The 16,841-nt window shown below is 43.8% G+C and overlaps 1 protein-coding gene across 3 annotated transcripts; it reads right to left on the reverse strand.

Annotated features, from left to right (window-relative positions):
* Positions 1-1,781: 1,781 nt before the first annotated feature.
* Positions 1,782-12,503, reverse strand: LOC116328612 (Usher syndrome type-1G protein homolog). 3 transcript variants are annotated; one of them, XM_031750436.2, is made up of 3 exons: positions 12,198-12,503; positions 3,723-4,170; positions 1,782-3,405 (listed from the first exon to the last, which is right to left on the reverse strand). In XM_031750436.2, exons 1-3 carry the CDS (start codon positions 12,359-12,361, stop codon positions 2,590-2,592), a joined length of 1,428 nt encoding a protein of 475 aa, XP_031606296.1. In that variant the 5' UTR covers positions 12,362-12,503; the 3' UTR covers positions 1,782-2,589. The 3 variants fall into 3 exon arrangements, with proteins under 3 accessions (XP_031606296.1, XP_039471997.1, XP_039471996.1); XM_039616063.1 differs by lacking the exon at positions 12,198-12,503 and adding an exon at positions 7,071-7,140; XM_039616062.1 differs by lacking the exon at positions 12,198-12,503 and adding an exon at positions 4,558-4,691.
* Positions 12,504-16,841: the final 4,338 nt, after the last annotated feature.

Raw genomic sequence — 16,841 nt, forward strand, 5'->3', positions numbered from 1 at the left:
GGAGAGAGGCCACAGATCTCAGCTTGAAGCCACGCTGACTGCAGTGTGCTCTTTAAAAGATACAGATTGAGTAATTTTTAAGAGAGAGGAACAGAAGAGCACCAGGCCGCCTGAGGGCTTCATGTACATCCTCCCACAGCCTCGGCTTGTTGGTTTTACTGAAGCACTTATCAGAGTCAGGCTTTTTATCCATTAACACCAGAGAAGGACACATTTTTAAAGGTCCACATGCAAAGGACTGTCTAGGGATGCAAAATATTGCATTTTTCTGGCTTAAGAAAAACAAGAGCTGCAGTTTCAAAGATGAGAGACAAACTAGGAGAAGAACCCAGCGTATAGACAGAAAACACCCATACAAAGGTGAAAAACAGCAACCAAGCAGCAAAAAACAACTACAAATACAAAGCTGCAAAAAATACAAACACACACCAAGAGATAATAAAACAAACTAAGAAATCTAGAAAGTGAGAAAATGAACATAGAGGAAAGAAATAAAACTGCAGAGACAGTAAGGTAGTCTCTGCAGTTTTAACAATTGCTACAACTAGACATTATGTAGGTACAAAAGACAGGCAGATAAACAGGGAAATAAAACAACCATAGATATGTTTAAAAAACAGCTACACAAACCCAGAATAAAACTACATTGAGATGCCAAGATCCTATGAGAGACTACAACAAAGAGATAAAATATCTATAAAAAGACTCAAAACAACAACAAACAGATGCTATAGAGGTTAAACAACAGTCAAACTGTCTTTGTAGAGACAGAAAACAACTATGAATTGGTAGAAAACAATAAGAAAGTACCGCAAAACAATCCCAATGAGACCAAAATGGCACGAATGGGATACAAAACAATCACAACGAGATAATTCAGATACAAATTGATGCGTCTTTTTTATATGGACTAAACCACCCATCCAAACAGAAAATCATAAGCAAATAAAAAATATCTAAAAAGCAACACAATCACCACATCGAGACAGAATGACCACAGAGTGCAAGAAAAGGCAGAAAAATGACTACAAGGGACCGTTAACAGCGACAAAAGCTGCAGACAGACAGAGTAGCTACAAAGAGGAGGATTCATGTAATAACCTGTAACATAGGTGACCACAAAGAGACAAAAAAACAATCATAAAGTGGCAAAACCAGCAACAAACAGGCTGTAATCAGCTACGGTGAGACAGAAGAAAAAACTATGACGAGATGTCAACCAGACATAAAAGACACGATAGACAAAAGAGATGAAAAGCAGCTGTGAACAACCAGAAATTGATAAAAGGACCACAAGAAATGACACAAAGACTATAAAGCATCACAGACGGTTAAAGTTACAGACAGAAAGTGACTAAAAAGAGGTGCTGGACAGCTACCAAAGACACAAATTTACAATGAAGAAAGAGAGGAACTGCAAAGAGATATCATGAAGATACAGCGCAGGCAAAGTGGCTACACAAAGATAGAAAGCAACCAAAAATGCATGAAAAACAGCAAGAAAGTGGCTCAATGCATCCACAATGATAAGTAATATTAGTTAAAAATGTTAGTGTTGCAAAGAGACACGAGGCTACAACATAAAGAAACACAATGGCCAAACTTCAGCAGAGATGGAGGACCAGAAATGAAATGGTTCGACACCAGATGATAGATTTCCTATCTGCTGTTTTAACAGAAGTTTTATATGTGCTGCGTAATAATCAACCTGACAGAGTTCCTGAGATAATAAACTCATTAACGCTGAATAAATTCAAGCACAAGTCAATAAGAATTTCCCCTTTATTTTAAGAAAAGATAATAACGTTTGTGAGTGCATCATTACAAAAAGTTCTTTGCCAACATAAAAAGGTACATTCATGCACAGTCGTACTGTGGAGCGCAGCCGGCAGCAGACCTTCAGCGTAACCAAATAGCTCCTGCAGTAACCTGAGATAGCGGCGTTATCTAGCACTCGCATAACCTCGCTCTGACACCTCATTGTTTTACTGTTGCGACACTGTTTGTCACTCCGTCTGCGGCTACACTCATACATCACAAACATACCGTTCAGTCACCACTGCATATGTGCCACGAGGTATAATAATATTTAAACGTAAGAAAAGTGTACAACAACAAAAAAAAAAACACATATTAGGGTTGAGGTTTAGGTACATACAAGTGTCGCAGCTTTCCCGTGAAATTGTCACTACTCCACCGACTGTACAGCATCACTGCCATATACATCTTATTACAAGTTTAATTACATGAATAATTAGGTGAAATAAAATTATGTATAACTGTAACGTGTAATGCCACTAACTAACATTTCTTACAGGCCCCTAGATTGAAATTTTAAGTTTATATGATAAGTCACCACTAGATGGTGCTGTTCAGTCATAAAAATGCTGTTTTCTGCTCAGGTTGATCTGAGGTGAAAATCTGAAGAAAAATTGCACAACTTAGAGAACTGCTCTCATTAAAAGCTCGAACATTTCATTAATACTGCACAAAATATTTTCTTTTTGCTATTTTGTATTTCGAGCGGCAAATTGCATTCAATTCACAGAGCTGTGGTCCTGATTTCAGACACATGGGCGATACTGAGCTTCACAGCTCAGTGTCTTCAATGGCCTCTGGTTCATCCAGAGTATCCAAACGTCTCTTACAGGCATCCAGCAGTTTTTTCCTGGGCCCTAGAGGGATGTGGATACTGGTGAGGTCTGTATCAGAGCATAGCAGCAGAGCCTCCAGGTCGATCTTCTCCCTCCTGAATATGGGCATGAACTCAGTGAGACTCTGAGAGGCCAGGAAAGTCTCCAGAGGATTGTTCTCTGGCTCCATGTCCTCATCCAGCCCGAGCTCAGTCTCCTCCCAGGGCAGCTCCTGCAGGTTTCTTTCTTGCAGGCTCAAAGCGCTGCCAATACTATCCTCATCGAAGCTGGGCGAGCGTCGAGGCAGTTTTCCTCGCAGTCGGACGTTAGGCGCTCTCCCCACAGGTTCACTCCCTGCAACGCTCTCCTCTACCCCAATTCCAAACATGCCTCCGCTCATATAGTTCCTCCTGAAAACCATGGTCCCGAGCCCGGGCCGAGTGAACAGCGAATCACGCCCGGAGTCTGCGCTGATCTCGGAATAAGCCGCCTCGTGGAGGCCCGGGTCACTCATGGCACGGGAGATGGTGTCAGCATCGTCATCAATGTCACGGGGAAACATATCACGGATGTTGAGCCGCGACCGCTCTCTGGGGTTGGTGTAGGTGCCTTGTTTGAGGAACATCACATCATTGCCGAGCTGCAGGCCAGACAGCGAGCGCACGCTTTTCCTCCCATCCTCGTAGATCTTGAACGTACCGTCAACCTGCTTCTTTTTCTCGAGCTTCTTCTGTATCTTGGCCTTGCCCTTGGCTGTCGAATGCAGGGTGGCCTGAAAGTGACAAATCAGACACTGTGGATCACCCAGGGGTCTTTTAGATGATGTAAATAATTACTGTAAATGTCAAACTCAAACAGAGGCAGAGTTTTTTACTATTCTTGTAACTGAATGATGTACATTGTTTTCAAATGACTAAGACTCAAAGGTTTTGGGAGTTAAAAGGCCGACTATCAACTGCAACTGAGTCCAGGGACAGTTGTTTATCTAAAATAGAGCTTTAAATGCTTTAAATGCTAGTTAAAATGTTCCCCGCTCAGTAAAGCAGAAGTTAAGGCTAAGTCAGGGCTTTTGAACACAAAAACAACCACCTGTGAGTATGGCATGTTGGAGGTGACAGTGTTGAACTTGCGGCTCAGAGTGCTGCTGCTGGTGTAGCTAGAAAAGCTAATAGCGTCCAAGTTGTCTAAGGCGGCAGACTCCTTCATGAACTTCCTTGACATGCGTTCATGGTGTTTCTTCTGCAGCTTTGCGCACTCTTTGATCCGGCGCTCCGCGGCACGAAATGCCCGATCCTTGAGCTTGCTGACCAGTTTTGGATTGATGGTAATCTGCTTGGTGGCGATGGAGTCCAGGTAGCGAACGCAGTCCATGTGGCCCTTGGTGGCAGCCATGTCCAGCGGTGTGTGGTAGTCATTGTCGAGACACCAGACGTTGGCACCGAAAGCCACCAGGAAGGACAGGCAGTTGTGGTGGCCGTTGGCAGCTGCCAGGTGGAGCGGCGTGTTCCCCCAAATGTCGCATTTGTCCGGGTCACCTCTGGAAGTAAACGGAGGAGATGCCATGTTGAATTTATACACAAAGTTTACACACTTAGACAGCTTCTAGCTTTGTGTTGGTGCCAACTCTAGAACAGGTTCCATCCATTTCCAACAAAGATGACCATATTACGGATATCACCTCTCTATGACATCATAAAGAGCCATGAGTAAAAAATACAGGCTGAAACCAAGTGTTTAGAGGAGTGTGACTACTCGCATACACACTGATGATTTTTATGAGTATCAACCAGTGTAACTTTGCATATGGAAGACACATGTTTAAGTCTGTACCAGTATTTCACTGGAAAACAGCTGTCGTATAGATATTAGTGAAGCGTCTGAAAAGCACAACTCTAATGTAGAGCAACAACAACAGCAACTCCACCTCCTGCAGCTGCTGCGGTGACCCGTGTTAATCTGCTGTAAACTCTCCTCCTCTTCCTGTTTTCCCTCCTCCCACACGGCCGGGTCCTGATCAATAATTGAAGCGCAGCAGGTTAAACATGACAGAGGTGACTCTGCATTATTTATCTCCCACACCCAGACTCTTTTTTTCACAGACACCCAGCAACAGTGTTACCACACACCGCAGCAGGGTCACCACCTTTACTGGCACCGACCCTGATTTCAGTTCACGTCTGCGGTGCTGCACCCTGCGAGAACAAGTGTGGACTTGATATTACGTATATCTGAGACGAACCATGTGGGTGTTTATTTACCCGCCAGAAAGACCAATTACATAAGAGGTTGAGAAATCTATATCACTCAATGCAAAGGAAGAATCCCACTTAAGTAACTCAAAATAGCAACTGGACTGTCTGAAGCAGTAAGTCAGAGATGACAACAATGTTTCCTAGAAACAGCCCAGCAAACTTGGCTGAAACATGTTTTTATCACAACTGGATTGTACATGATGGCAAAAACTACACAACTGATGGACAGATGTTGATGTTTCCATGTTCAGTAGTGGACCAGTCAGACCTCTCCTGGTCTCTTACAAAGGAAAAAAGACTGTTCATATTATGCATGTGTCTTTGTACTGTTAATAAAAAATACATTTCTTGTCATCTAATTTGGTAACTAAATGACTGCGTACACAGCTGACACACCATCCACTTCTTGTTTCTTTGCATATATATGTAGATTGTTTGCTTTGTTAACTTTCTTGTCTGGACCATCACAGCTATTGCCTCACTGGTTTCCACATCCTGAAGTCAGCATTTAAAACACACATTGCTACTTTATCAGTGTCTAGAAAGAAAGAAAGTTTCTTACTTTTCTAACATCTCAGAATGTTTTAACTTCCTCTGAAAGAACAGGATAAAACAATTGTGCTACACAAACTTTCCCTTACTACAAAGTCTAAGGAAGTCCAGCAAATTCTGAAGTGACACCAGCACAGTTTCATTTTAAAACTATTTTTTTAATCAACTTCAGACAGAAAAGACAACTATACTAAAGCAGAGTCATGTGGACTCCAGTCAATCACATCATATGAGCAAGTGTTTCACAGCAAGTGTCAGCACGATGGTGGAGGGGTGATGATTTGAGCTTGTTTGTACCTGGCCACCTCGCAGTGCCTGAGTCAGCCATTAGCTCCTCTCTATACCAAAGTATTGTAGAGTCACATGTGAGTCCATCTATCCAACAGCTAAATCTTGACCCCCACTGGGTCATGCAACAAGACCAACACAAGCACAGCAGCAAATTACAGCAGAATTGCTAAAAAAAGAAACGAATCAAGATGTTGCAAAGTCCAAACCTCAACCCCACTGAATGCTGTGGCAGGACCTTAAAAGAGCTGTGAATAAATGAGTGTCTGCATACATCAATGTACTGAAGCAACATTGAAAACAAACAAGGGTGCCGGTTTAGCTTATAGTTGAGGTTGACTAACGCTGCTCTGTCTCTTCTCCTTCTCCTGGCTTTTGTCTCCATCTTCACTTAATAATTATCTATCACAGGTGAAAAGCTCAAAAAGTAATAAAAAAAAGAAGTGTGGGCCAGAATTCCTCCACAACCATATCAGAGACTGATAAAGGGTGACGAGTTCAGAGAATCTCAGAGTACAGCTGCTACTCTCTGCATTGAAATGAGCCACATGAGGCATCTGACAGGGATACTTCCTGGGTGAGGAGTTCTGGGTATGTCCTACTGGGACAGGGGTTTACCCTGCAAATGCTGGAGAGACTATATCCCTTGGCTTGTCTTTTGAAGCAAGCCGTCACAAATATCAGAAAAGTATAATAGAAAAACAACCCAAATGGGAAAATCCCTCAAAGAAGAGTCAGGTTTCATCTCCAAACAGGTATCACTAGTTCAGAAAGCAGAACCCATTCACATCTTGGCAGATAATATAACACGTTTTGTCTTCTTGGTGTCATTTGTCATTGGTGCTCTCACACAGCAGCAGTAATACTTGGAACTGAACAATAACTGTCCCATTTTACAGACAATGACAACTCATGACAATCATTATGTACATTCAGAAGACTCTTTGTTCAGGGTTTGCTTTTCTTTTTACTGTCACTTTCACTCACTGATAACGTTTGGGCACTAAAAATCTTGTGTGTCAACGAGTCACTCCACCACATCTAGCTGATGAATGTGAATGTGAGGAAGTATCCAGACTGTGACACCAGCAGCAAACTAAACTGGTCAGAGTTCAGGCAGACACAGAGCTGATCCCACCTTTCAAACTGTATTTCAGGACAAAAATAAAATCATGTCACCCAAATACCTGTCATCAGACCACAGAGATAAACTGAGGTCTAGACAAAGCTATATAGCTATTATTTAAAATCTGAGCACTCGCACTCTCACAACACATACATATAGGGCCTTGGGGGTGGGCACGCTATACGGCGTCAAGAAGATGGTCTATATATTTAACCTCACCTCTGGTTCCGGTGTCAAACTCTCAATTTGAAATGCATGTAGACATTGAGGGTTCTCGCGAGGGGCCGTTATGACACCTGCTGCTCTCTGGCAGAAAGCATCATGCCCCTCCCATGTTTTAAATGCACTTGAGCACAGCATGCAGCAACTCCATATATGAGCGGGCAGAGAGAGGTAAGGGGTCTTCACACCCCTCCTCTGTGCGCCATCGGGGCGGGGAGCTGGGAGGAGAAGTTGGCTGTCTGGTCAGAGTCTGGGATGCTGGGCCTCCCTGCTGCTGCAGGACCGGGGGCAGTCTGCTTGTCTCCACCCCAGGGAAAAGGGTAACATCTCCTGGGTCTAGGGGCGGATTACCCCTCTGGGGGCGAGGGTACCTGGACCTGGGGCATAGGTATGTTTGAGGAGTGTGAGTACGGTGTCCATCTGTGTTTGTCTCCACGTTGGGCGAGTGCCGTGTATTTGTATATGTGTGCATGAGGGTGAGAATGCATGTTTGTGTCTGTGTGTGCCTGTTTGTCTGTGTCTATTTTTCAGGTCGGGTCTTAGACTCCACCTCTCTGGGAACATCTCTCCCCCCACCACACTCACTACCGGTGGCTGTGGCCCTCATCTGGCGGTGCGTTGGTGGTTCTCGGTGTCCAGGGCTGGGCGCTCAGATATGTACCATCTCATTCCTGGTGGCTTCTTGGCAGGGCCTCGCGCTCGTGCCTTGGTCGGACCCCTTAAGGGGGTGGGGGGCCTTGGACCTTGGCCCTGTGGGCGCGGGGCTCAGTCCTCTCTGGCGTGGCTGGCTGCCGGCTTCTGCACCGTGGCTGCTGGGTGACCCCACGTCTGGGGCTCTCCTCAGCTCTTCCCAGGAGGGTGGCACAGTTGCCCCTCTGAAGGTCCTTCTTGTGCACTCATTTAAAGCAGTTAGTCAGAAACCAGTGTTGAAAGATCCAAAGTAATTCTATAAACAAATCTTGCAACATGAAACACCCCTAGGCACTTATTTGGGCAGTTATTGTCAATAAATGTATTTTCATTTCACAGGTCACCAGAACATAAAACAATATTTACATTTGCCCCCCCAAAAAAGGGCTTTAAAAAGCCCCTTTCAAAAATGGACAGTTGACTTCCACCATTACTTAAATAATTGATTTAAATTCTTCATATGCAATTTCTGAAAATCATCACAACCTTCTTGGAGTTTGTCTTACAGGATTTAAAGGACTCTGAGAGGATGAGGAAAAGGATTTTGTGCTGAACTATTCAGCGTCTGTGTCTGTTGAACATCAGGCTCTACATATCATCTGCTAACACCATCCTGACAGTAAGGTAAGCCAGTGGCAGCATCCGCAACAACAGAGACAGGAAACTGGTCAGAACTGAGAGAAGGCCGGTGAAGTGACGGTCCTTGGAAGAAAGCTCTATGTCAGGGTGCAGAGACCTGAGACTGAGAGGATGGTTCACCTTACAGCTGCACAACAGCCCAACGCAAACAGATGAGACAACACTGGAGCAGTTCCAGGACAAGTCTCTAAATATCCTCGAGTGATTCAAGTCCACACTATAATCCCACATACCTCTGTGGAGAGACCTGAACATGGCACTTCACAGATGCTTCTCATCCATTCTGAGCTTTAACGGATCGGTGAGGAATAAAAGAATAAAGCAACCAAATCCGTGTGCAAATCTGCAGCGTCCCAAGAAACAGAAGCTCATTCCAAAGGGGCTTTGACAAAGTACTGAATACGTAGTGCTAAAAGCGTCAGCAGAGAGAGATCCAAGTTAAAAAATATGATATTTTCACTATCATTATCATTTATCAAGTGTAGATAAAAAGTGAACAAATTACTCTTTACTTGTGTAAAATGGCAACAAAATAAAGTAAAAAAAAAGAAAAAAAAAGAAAAAAGGCAATATAACCAAACAAAAATCTGGACTTTCTATAGAAGACGTTCTTTTCAGTTCTTTGATTCTAGCGTCTGATTTAGTGAAGCGTCTCTTGGTCTATAAAGACTAGTCTCAGTCCTTAATATATAAAGAAATACATGCAATTAAAAATGTTCCTATCTCAGGTTTTCCTGACCAATAAACATAACTGAACCTATAACTCCCTGAAGGCACCTGAGCCCAGGCTTCCTGAGTGAAACTCCTGTATGTGATTTATGTTATAACCATCTACATGTGTTTTGGTTCTTTATAGAAATGTGTTGCATTTTGCAATCAGGAAGGGAGTCCTTGTTCCCTCCCTGATTTTTTTAGTTTTTTGCATTCCTGAAAAGCTATTTAAACCTACCTGGCCCAATGTGAAAAAGTAATTGCTCCCCAGTTCTAATAACTGCTGTTCCACCCTTGACGGCAAGTAGTGCAACTGGTGTTAACTGATAATGAGTCTTTCTCATTGTCTTTCTTGGCCCACTCTTCTTTTCAGGATTGATGGCTTTCCAGCATGAACGGTCTGTTTAAGGTTATACCAAAGCCTCACAATCAGATTTAAGTCCGGACTTTGACCAGGCCGCTCCGAAACCCTCATTCCCCCAAAAGTCTTGAGGGTATATTTTTTTTAATATTTTTTTTTAATTGGCAAATGCCAAGCTTTTGTGTTCTTTCTTGTCAGCAGTGGGTTTCTCCTGGGAACTCTCCCATGGAGGCCATTTGTGCCCATGCTCTTTCTTATTATTGAATCATGAAGTCTGACCTTAGCTGAGGTGAGTGAGGCAGTTGTTCAGATGTTGTTCTGGCTTCTTTTTTGACCTCCTGGATGAGTCGTGCTCTTGGAGTAATTGTGGTAGAACAACTACTCCTGGGAAGGTTCACCACAGGAAGCGTTCGCGATGTCTTCTCAGGCGCTGATAATTGGCGTCTGTCTTGTGTCAGTGACGTAAAAGACGGATTTAATGCGACATGACCGTTCAAACAGCAGTCGCTTTCTAAAACATCAGATATGTATCGGATTCAGTACCACATACGAAAGTGACCCAGATCGGATTTGAAAATATCGGATTTGTGCCGTTCACACTGTCATACCATGATCGGATATGGGTCGCATAGGGTAAAAAAAAATCGGATTTGATGCGCTTTCGCCTGCAGTGTGAACGTAGCCTTACTTTTTCACACAGCCCCACATAGGTTTGGATAACTTTTTTTTCCCCTTAATAAATGAAATCATTATTTAAAAACTATGTGTTGTGTTTACTCATGTTATTAAAATGTCTTTGTTTGGAACATTTAAATCCAAAAAATGATGCAAAAACATCACATCTAAATGCTGTTTTAGCTTGAATAGCACAACCTGGGCCAGTCAGTGCAGTACAGTCAGGTCTGTGTCTGTAATCGTAGCCATATTTGTTCTTTAAATAATGATTTTGCCCATTTTTAGGTGCAGTTCTTTTGTAAGTTCAGTGTCAGTGGGGTTGATGATTGTAGATGTATGATCTTTCCTGTTCCTGCTTCTTAAACTGCTCTCTTGTTGTGTTCAGTGTAGCTCTTGTTGTAATGCTTGCTCTGCTGCTCAGCTTTCTTTTCTCTGCTTCGCATGCACTCGATCCATCACTCTGACCTTTGCAGTACCCTGCACTTCACTGCACGCTTTATAAAGCTGCCGCCAGCTGCATGACACACTGCACCTCGCCCTGCTGTTAATGTGCTCCTTCTTAGAGAGCAGGAAGCAAACACGCTGCTTTGTTTGGGCTCTAAAGCCTCCACACGGTGCTCTCGGATACTCTACCTGTAACTTATCTGCCCTGAATATAGCCTTACTCCTAAAACCTGTTTGTGATTGTCTCTGTTTTCTCCAAGCTTCCGGTCAGTTTAGGTAACTGAACTGTGTAAAAATGGCTTGTGTATAATGGCTCAATCAGATTTAAGGCTCTGCTGTGTAATGGATCAGCCCAACCTTCATCTGTCAGATTTAATATACAGCCAGCACACACAAGTGACCTTTGTCTGCAATTAGGCTGTTTAAATGTACAGCCTCCATCTCTTGAAGTGCTGATTAGATTAGTGATGGGAGTTGGAGCAGTTTTATTTTCTCAGTTAAACACAAACTAAAGAACGTTCTACGCGGTTAGATATTTCTGTAAACTGTACAGAAACGAACTCCATTTTGTCCACTATAATATAGAAATAACTTTAGATTACACTGGGGTTTTGCAGAACGTCGCAGCACTCTTATGTATATATTGAATCTACAGTCACTGTCTTTAATAAAGGTAGAAATCTGGCTGGAATGAACACCTGGAGACAGAAGTGATCAGGTAAGGTTTGTTATCTTGTCAAATGAGCAACCCATTTTCAAATATTTACTACCTCAGATTTGGGACTATGTCTCCTTCAACTTTTCATATTTTTCTTACAGTAATTTATAGTAATTTTTACTTTCAGCCACTAAACTGTGGTGTTTTACAGTGAACCTTGGCTAACAGACTTGAAGCAGTAAGATTTACTGCTGAAGCCATTAGTTAATCATTAGTTATTATTAGTATCTACCTCTGTTCTGCTGTGTGTTTTTTGTCCTGTTTTCCTACCCTCACTCCCTCAAACAGCCGCCCTTCCCTGCGCCTGCTTCTGCCGGTTTCTTCCTGTTAAAAGGGAGTTTTTCCTTCCCACTGTCGCCAAAGAGCTTGCTTGTAGGGGGTCAAATGATTCTATAGTTTTCACCTTGCTGTGATTTGGAGCTAAAGAAATAAAAAAGTTAATTCAAATTGAAGCCCATGAGTAAGTTGCATAATGACCAGAATGAGGATGGAAAAATAGTTCATTTAAGATGAAGATAAGACAGATGGATGATTAGCCGATGTGCTTCAGCATCAACTCATTGCCATGAGGTAGGTAAAACACAAGAAAAACATACACTATCCTATAATATTTTGAATTTTATTAAAGTATAAAAATCATATGAAGTACATATATCCACCCACCCATCCATTATTTTAAATGGTTTTTAATATTTTAATTGTCTTTTTTTTAATTATTTAATTATTTTTTAATACTGTAAATCGCAATTAAAAATCTTAAATGTGTGACTGCCATATTTCCAAAATACATTAACTAATCTATCTATCTATCTTTCACATATATATACTTTTTATACAACTTTTAGAGTACTTTTCTCTGTGTTGGTGATTGTGGTTCTGAACTCACCCTCTGCTCACGATGAGCCGGAGCGCCTCCAGGTTGCCGTGGTAAGCGGCCCATAAGGTCGGTGTCATCCCATCCTCATCCGGGGCGTTTAGATCCTTCCGTGTGGCCTCCTTCAGCACGTCCAGGAAGCCGTCCCGGGCCGCCCGGTGATACCGGTCGTTCATGGCGACACCTCGGCTCAGTCCCAGTCCGGTTCCATGGAAGCCTGGGTGTAGAGGTAACTGTCACTCCGGGACGCTGTAAGTCCGGACCGCCTGTAGCAGGACGGAGCGGCGGACCGACTGGTTGCTGGGAGACGAACGCCAGGCGTGCTGGTTGTCAAGCAGGGGGCGTGGCCCAGACGATCCTACACACCGCCTTTCCTTATTGCTCATTAGGAGCATATACTTAAAACTAAAATCTGCGAGAAAATAATTGCCCCAGAGACGTGGCTTTGGGGCAATTATCAGCAAATTTTTTGGTCGAATTTTGAATGCATTTTTTCTTTCTCTTTTTTGCCTTTTCAGCTCATTCATCATCCTCCATTCTTAAAATATTTCTCCACATGTGCATCAAAATAAGTTTTTTTTATTCTTTTATTTATTTAGATATCACAAAAGTAATGTATTATTTATTTAATGTGAAATAACAACAATAATTATAAATCAGTATTTCAAAATGAATGATTAATACATGGATTTTTACAAAAAAATGTAAGCTCTCAATGAAAGCCCATTTCAAAAACCAATTTACAATTTAAATGAAAAAAAAAAAAAGATTTTCAAACTCAAAACGTCCATCTCTCCCCTCATTTTCAGTTTTGGGATTAGCTTCTCCATTTAGCACTTAGGTGACTGTTCTGGTCCACCACCTAACCCCCCCGCACAAACACATCCTCCAAACACACACACCCATATTTTGTTTACAAACTCTGTTTTGGAGGAAGGAAGGTTCAGGGTTTAAGTAGTCATCATCATGGGCTCATCCGATTAGAATGAGAATAAGCAGTCAATCATTTACAGGTTTTGTCCTTTTATTGGATAATGGGTAAAGAAAGGTAAGGCACACATGGACTGCTATCTCTCAGCTGCTGCCCCATGTGGGAGTGAAGAAAGAGTGAGGGGTAGGTGAGTGCAGTCCTTATATAACGAGTGACAGGTGAGCGCAATTAAGGCCAAGCACCACCCCCAATCAAAGGTGAGGAAAAGAAACAAGGTGCATCTGGTGAAGTGAATGTGCTGAAAGGTGAGCCTTTACAACAGCCGCCCCCGTATTTCTAGTGAGAAATATGTTCAAAGGATTAGAGTTGTTCTTTTTCACAAAGCGGGGGCAGAGACAGTGTACTATTAAAAGTTGTGAAAGTGCTCCTGTGAAATGGCAAAAGAACTCTTGAAACATATGCCGTACTTGACGATGGCTCCCAACGTACCATGCTTCTGACATCAGCAGCTCAGCATCTCCACCTAACTGGGAAAGCTGAAAAATTATCACTCAGAACTGTCCATCAGACCTGTAGCATGTCTGATATAGGTTCGGGGGTCGACCTGGAGGTCGACAATGCAGGCCAGACAGTTCAGGGGGCCGACCATGTAGCCAGCAGTGGCGGCAAAGCAGGTCCAAATGCCAACCGCGTGGGATGCAGCTGCAGGCCCAGACCTGCAGACCGTCGGGCAGTTTTGCAGGTGCTGGGGGCAATTTACTGGACTTGGCAGGGGCAGGACCAGGTGATGCAGGAGCAGGCGGTGCCCTGACCACTGGTGGAATGGCAGCCACAGGCGGTGGAACTGGTGATAGCGGCACTGCCGGTGACGACGTAGGTACTGCTGATGGTAAAGTACGAGGTGGCTGAATGAATTTAGAGCCATCAGTGGACACGAGGATGTGCTGGAGCGGTTCACCTGAACCTGAACTGGAAGATGTGAACAAACATTGGGCATGCGTGGAACTGCTCTGGGGTTGGAAGTCTGTGATTGGACCTTGGAGTGTCCATCCTAAGCGGGTTTTGACTGCTGCAGGACATCCAAATGGTCCATGTCTAACTGGTGCAATAGGCGTGATAAGGTGGGTATGATCAGAGCCTATGAGCAGTAGTGGAGCTGCTTTGTTAATAAAGGTTAATGGGATACCTTGAAGATGCTTGTATCTCCGTTGGAGAGATGATACGGGGTAGGTGTGGTCTGAAAGTGCTAAGTGACTTGTAGCGAAGGCATTATTAATTGTGTAAGTTTTCTCTGGATGTGCGATGGGAGAAATCTGGAAACTTACAGAAGAACCTTTCAACTTCTTGAGGGACAGTTCTGAGTGATAATTTTTCAGCTTTCCCAGTTAGGTGGAGATGCTGAGCTGCTGATGTCAGAAGCATGGTACGTTGGGAGCCATCGTCAAGTACGGCATATGTTTCAAGAGTTCTTTTGCCATTTCACAGGAGCACTTTCACAACTTTTAATAGTACACTGGGACAGTCACTAGGTTTATCAAAGTACAGTGTCCTCACTACAGGATTAACTTCAGTTCTAGGTCTCTGATTCACCTCACACAGGATCTGTAGATGTCGTCCCATGCAGGTGGCACATGCTTTCCTCAGATCACACTTTGCAGCCTGATGAGTTCTAGCACAACGCCAACACCGTTTGTTTCTCTTTATCCAGTTTATTTTCTCATCCTTTGTCTTGTTAATGAACTCAGGGCACTTGCTAATGTGGTGTTCAGGTGAGCAGCAATATGCACATCTTGCCTTAGTCATTATGATGGGTTGTGCTGCCTGTACAGGATCGGATGGATTTGTCCCATGTAATATTGTTTTGAGTGGAGAGGTGTACTTACGGGCAGGTCGTGGCTGGTTAAAGGATGAGACAGGACTGTCCTTTCTTGGTTGACACTTGCACTCCATTTGCAACCAGGACGAGAACAAAGGTAAGTCATACATCATATCTCCTTGTTCCCTGTAAATGTGCCGTTTGAAGCGACTAGAATGCTCTGCAGGCAACTTTTCAAGTAGGCGATCGACATGGGAGCCACAATTTAGTTCTGTCCATCCTTGATCACCCATAGTGCTAAGCAAACCAACTAAAGCTTGCACACGAAGAGCAAAGTTATCCAGAGTCCGACCATCGCAGTAGCTCAGTCTGCCCCATGATCGGAAGGTCGGGGTTCGACTCACTGAGCGGCTACCCTGAGGTACCCCTGAGCAAGGTACCGTCCCTACACACTGCTCCCGGGCGCTATGCTTGGTGGCTGCCCACTGCTTCACTGGGTGAATGGGTTAAATGCAGAGGAGTAATTTCCCTTCGGGGACTAACACAACACACTTTACTTTACACTTACTGCTCTGATAGGAGGAAGCTCCAGTATATTCCGTAGCTCTTTCAATGCTAGCTGTCTTGGTTGCCCATACCGCTCATCAAGGGCGTTGATGGCTTGAGTGTATGGGTCAGGAGCATAGGAAAAGGAAATAGCTAACCGTTTAGCTTGGTCTACTTTCAGATGATCGAGAAGGACATGATACTTGAAATGCTCTGTCTCATGAGGGTCAAGCAGGTTAGTAAGGGCCATTCGTAACAGCCTATACTGGATTTCATCTTCACTGGTAAGGTCTGGGAAAGAAGGACCCTCAAGCTTATATACATGTGTTCTAATGCTAGAGGAGTGACCCGAGTTAGCAGTAACAGGTACCAAAGGTTTCTGTTCATGTAAGCCATTGGATGTAGCTGGTTGCTGCTTTACAGGAGGGTGCTGCCTTGGTTCTGGAATGCAAATGAGAGGTTGAGTGGGGTCTTCATCTAGAGGAACAGCAGGTTGAACACATGAAATCTGGTGCGGACCTTGCAGTGGTGTGGCCAGGAAATTAAAAGGAGTCTCATCTGGTGTAGGAAAAACTGGTCTAGGCAAACCACTTGAAGGAACTGCAGCATCTAATATTGTTGAATTAGGGAAAGGAGGGCTAGCAGCCGGAACTGCACCAGAGTGACGGCTAACCTGTGGGGGCTGAGAGGGTGATTGACATGTTGCTGGATCAATCACTGGGAACTGCTCATGTTGCTGATGCGTTTGGGGAATGGCTTGTAAACCGCATACAGATGATTTGCTTTCATCAGATGAGACAGTGTGAATTGAAGATCTGGAGGAACTGCGAGAATGGGGAGGAGATAATTGAATCATAAATTGCCTAATCTCCCTCATCGTCATCAGGAGTTCCCTCATCACCTCATCTTGATTGGTGGGTAAAGGAGCAGGGGCTGTCTCTGGTTGGCTTTCTGACTCTCCGTCAGGATCCTGCAGCCCATGTGTGTCTGTGTCACTATGCTGGCATTCTGTTTGACTCTCTGTATCACATCTAGCACTTCTACTCCCAGGGTACTGAACGTCATACTGCAGGTGGGTAGGAGGTCGACTATCACGACTGGAACGTCTCAAACCTTCAGTCAATGGCTGCTGTGAATCCATGATGATAACACTACTCCGGCTCGGAGGACCATGTTTTGGAGGAAGGAAGGTTCAGGGTTTAAGTAGTCATCATCATGGGCTCATCCGATTAGAATGAGAATAAGCAGTCAATCATTTACAGGTTTTGTCCTTTCATTGGATAATGGGTAAAGAAAGGAAAGGCACACATGGACTGCTATCTCTCAGCTGCCGCCCCATGTGAGAGTGAAGAAAGAGTGAGGG

The sequence above is a fragment of the Oreochromis aureus genome, linkage group 8, assembly GCF_013358895.1.
Source record: "Oreochromis aureus strain Israel breed Guangdong linkage group 8, ZZ_aureus, whole genome shotgun sequence".
NCBI lineage: Eukaryota > Metazoa > Chordata > Actinopteri > Cichliformes > Cichlidae > Oreochromis > Oreochromis aureus.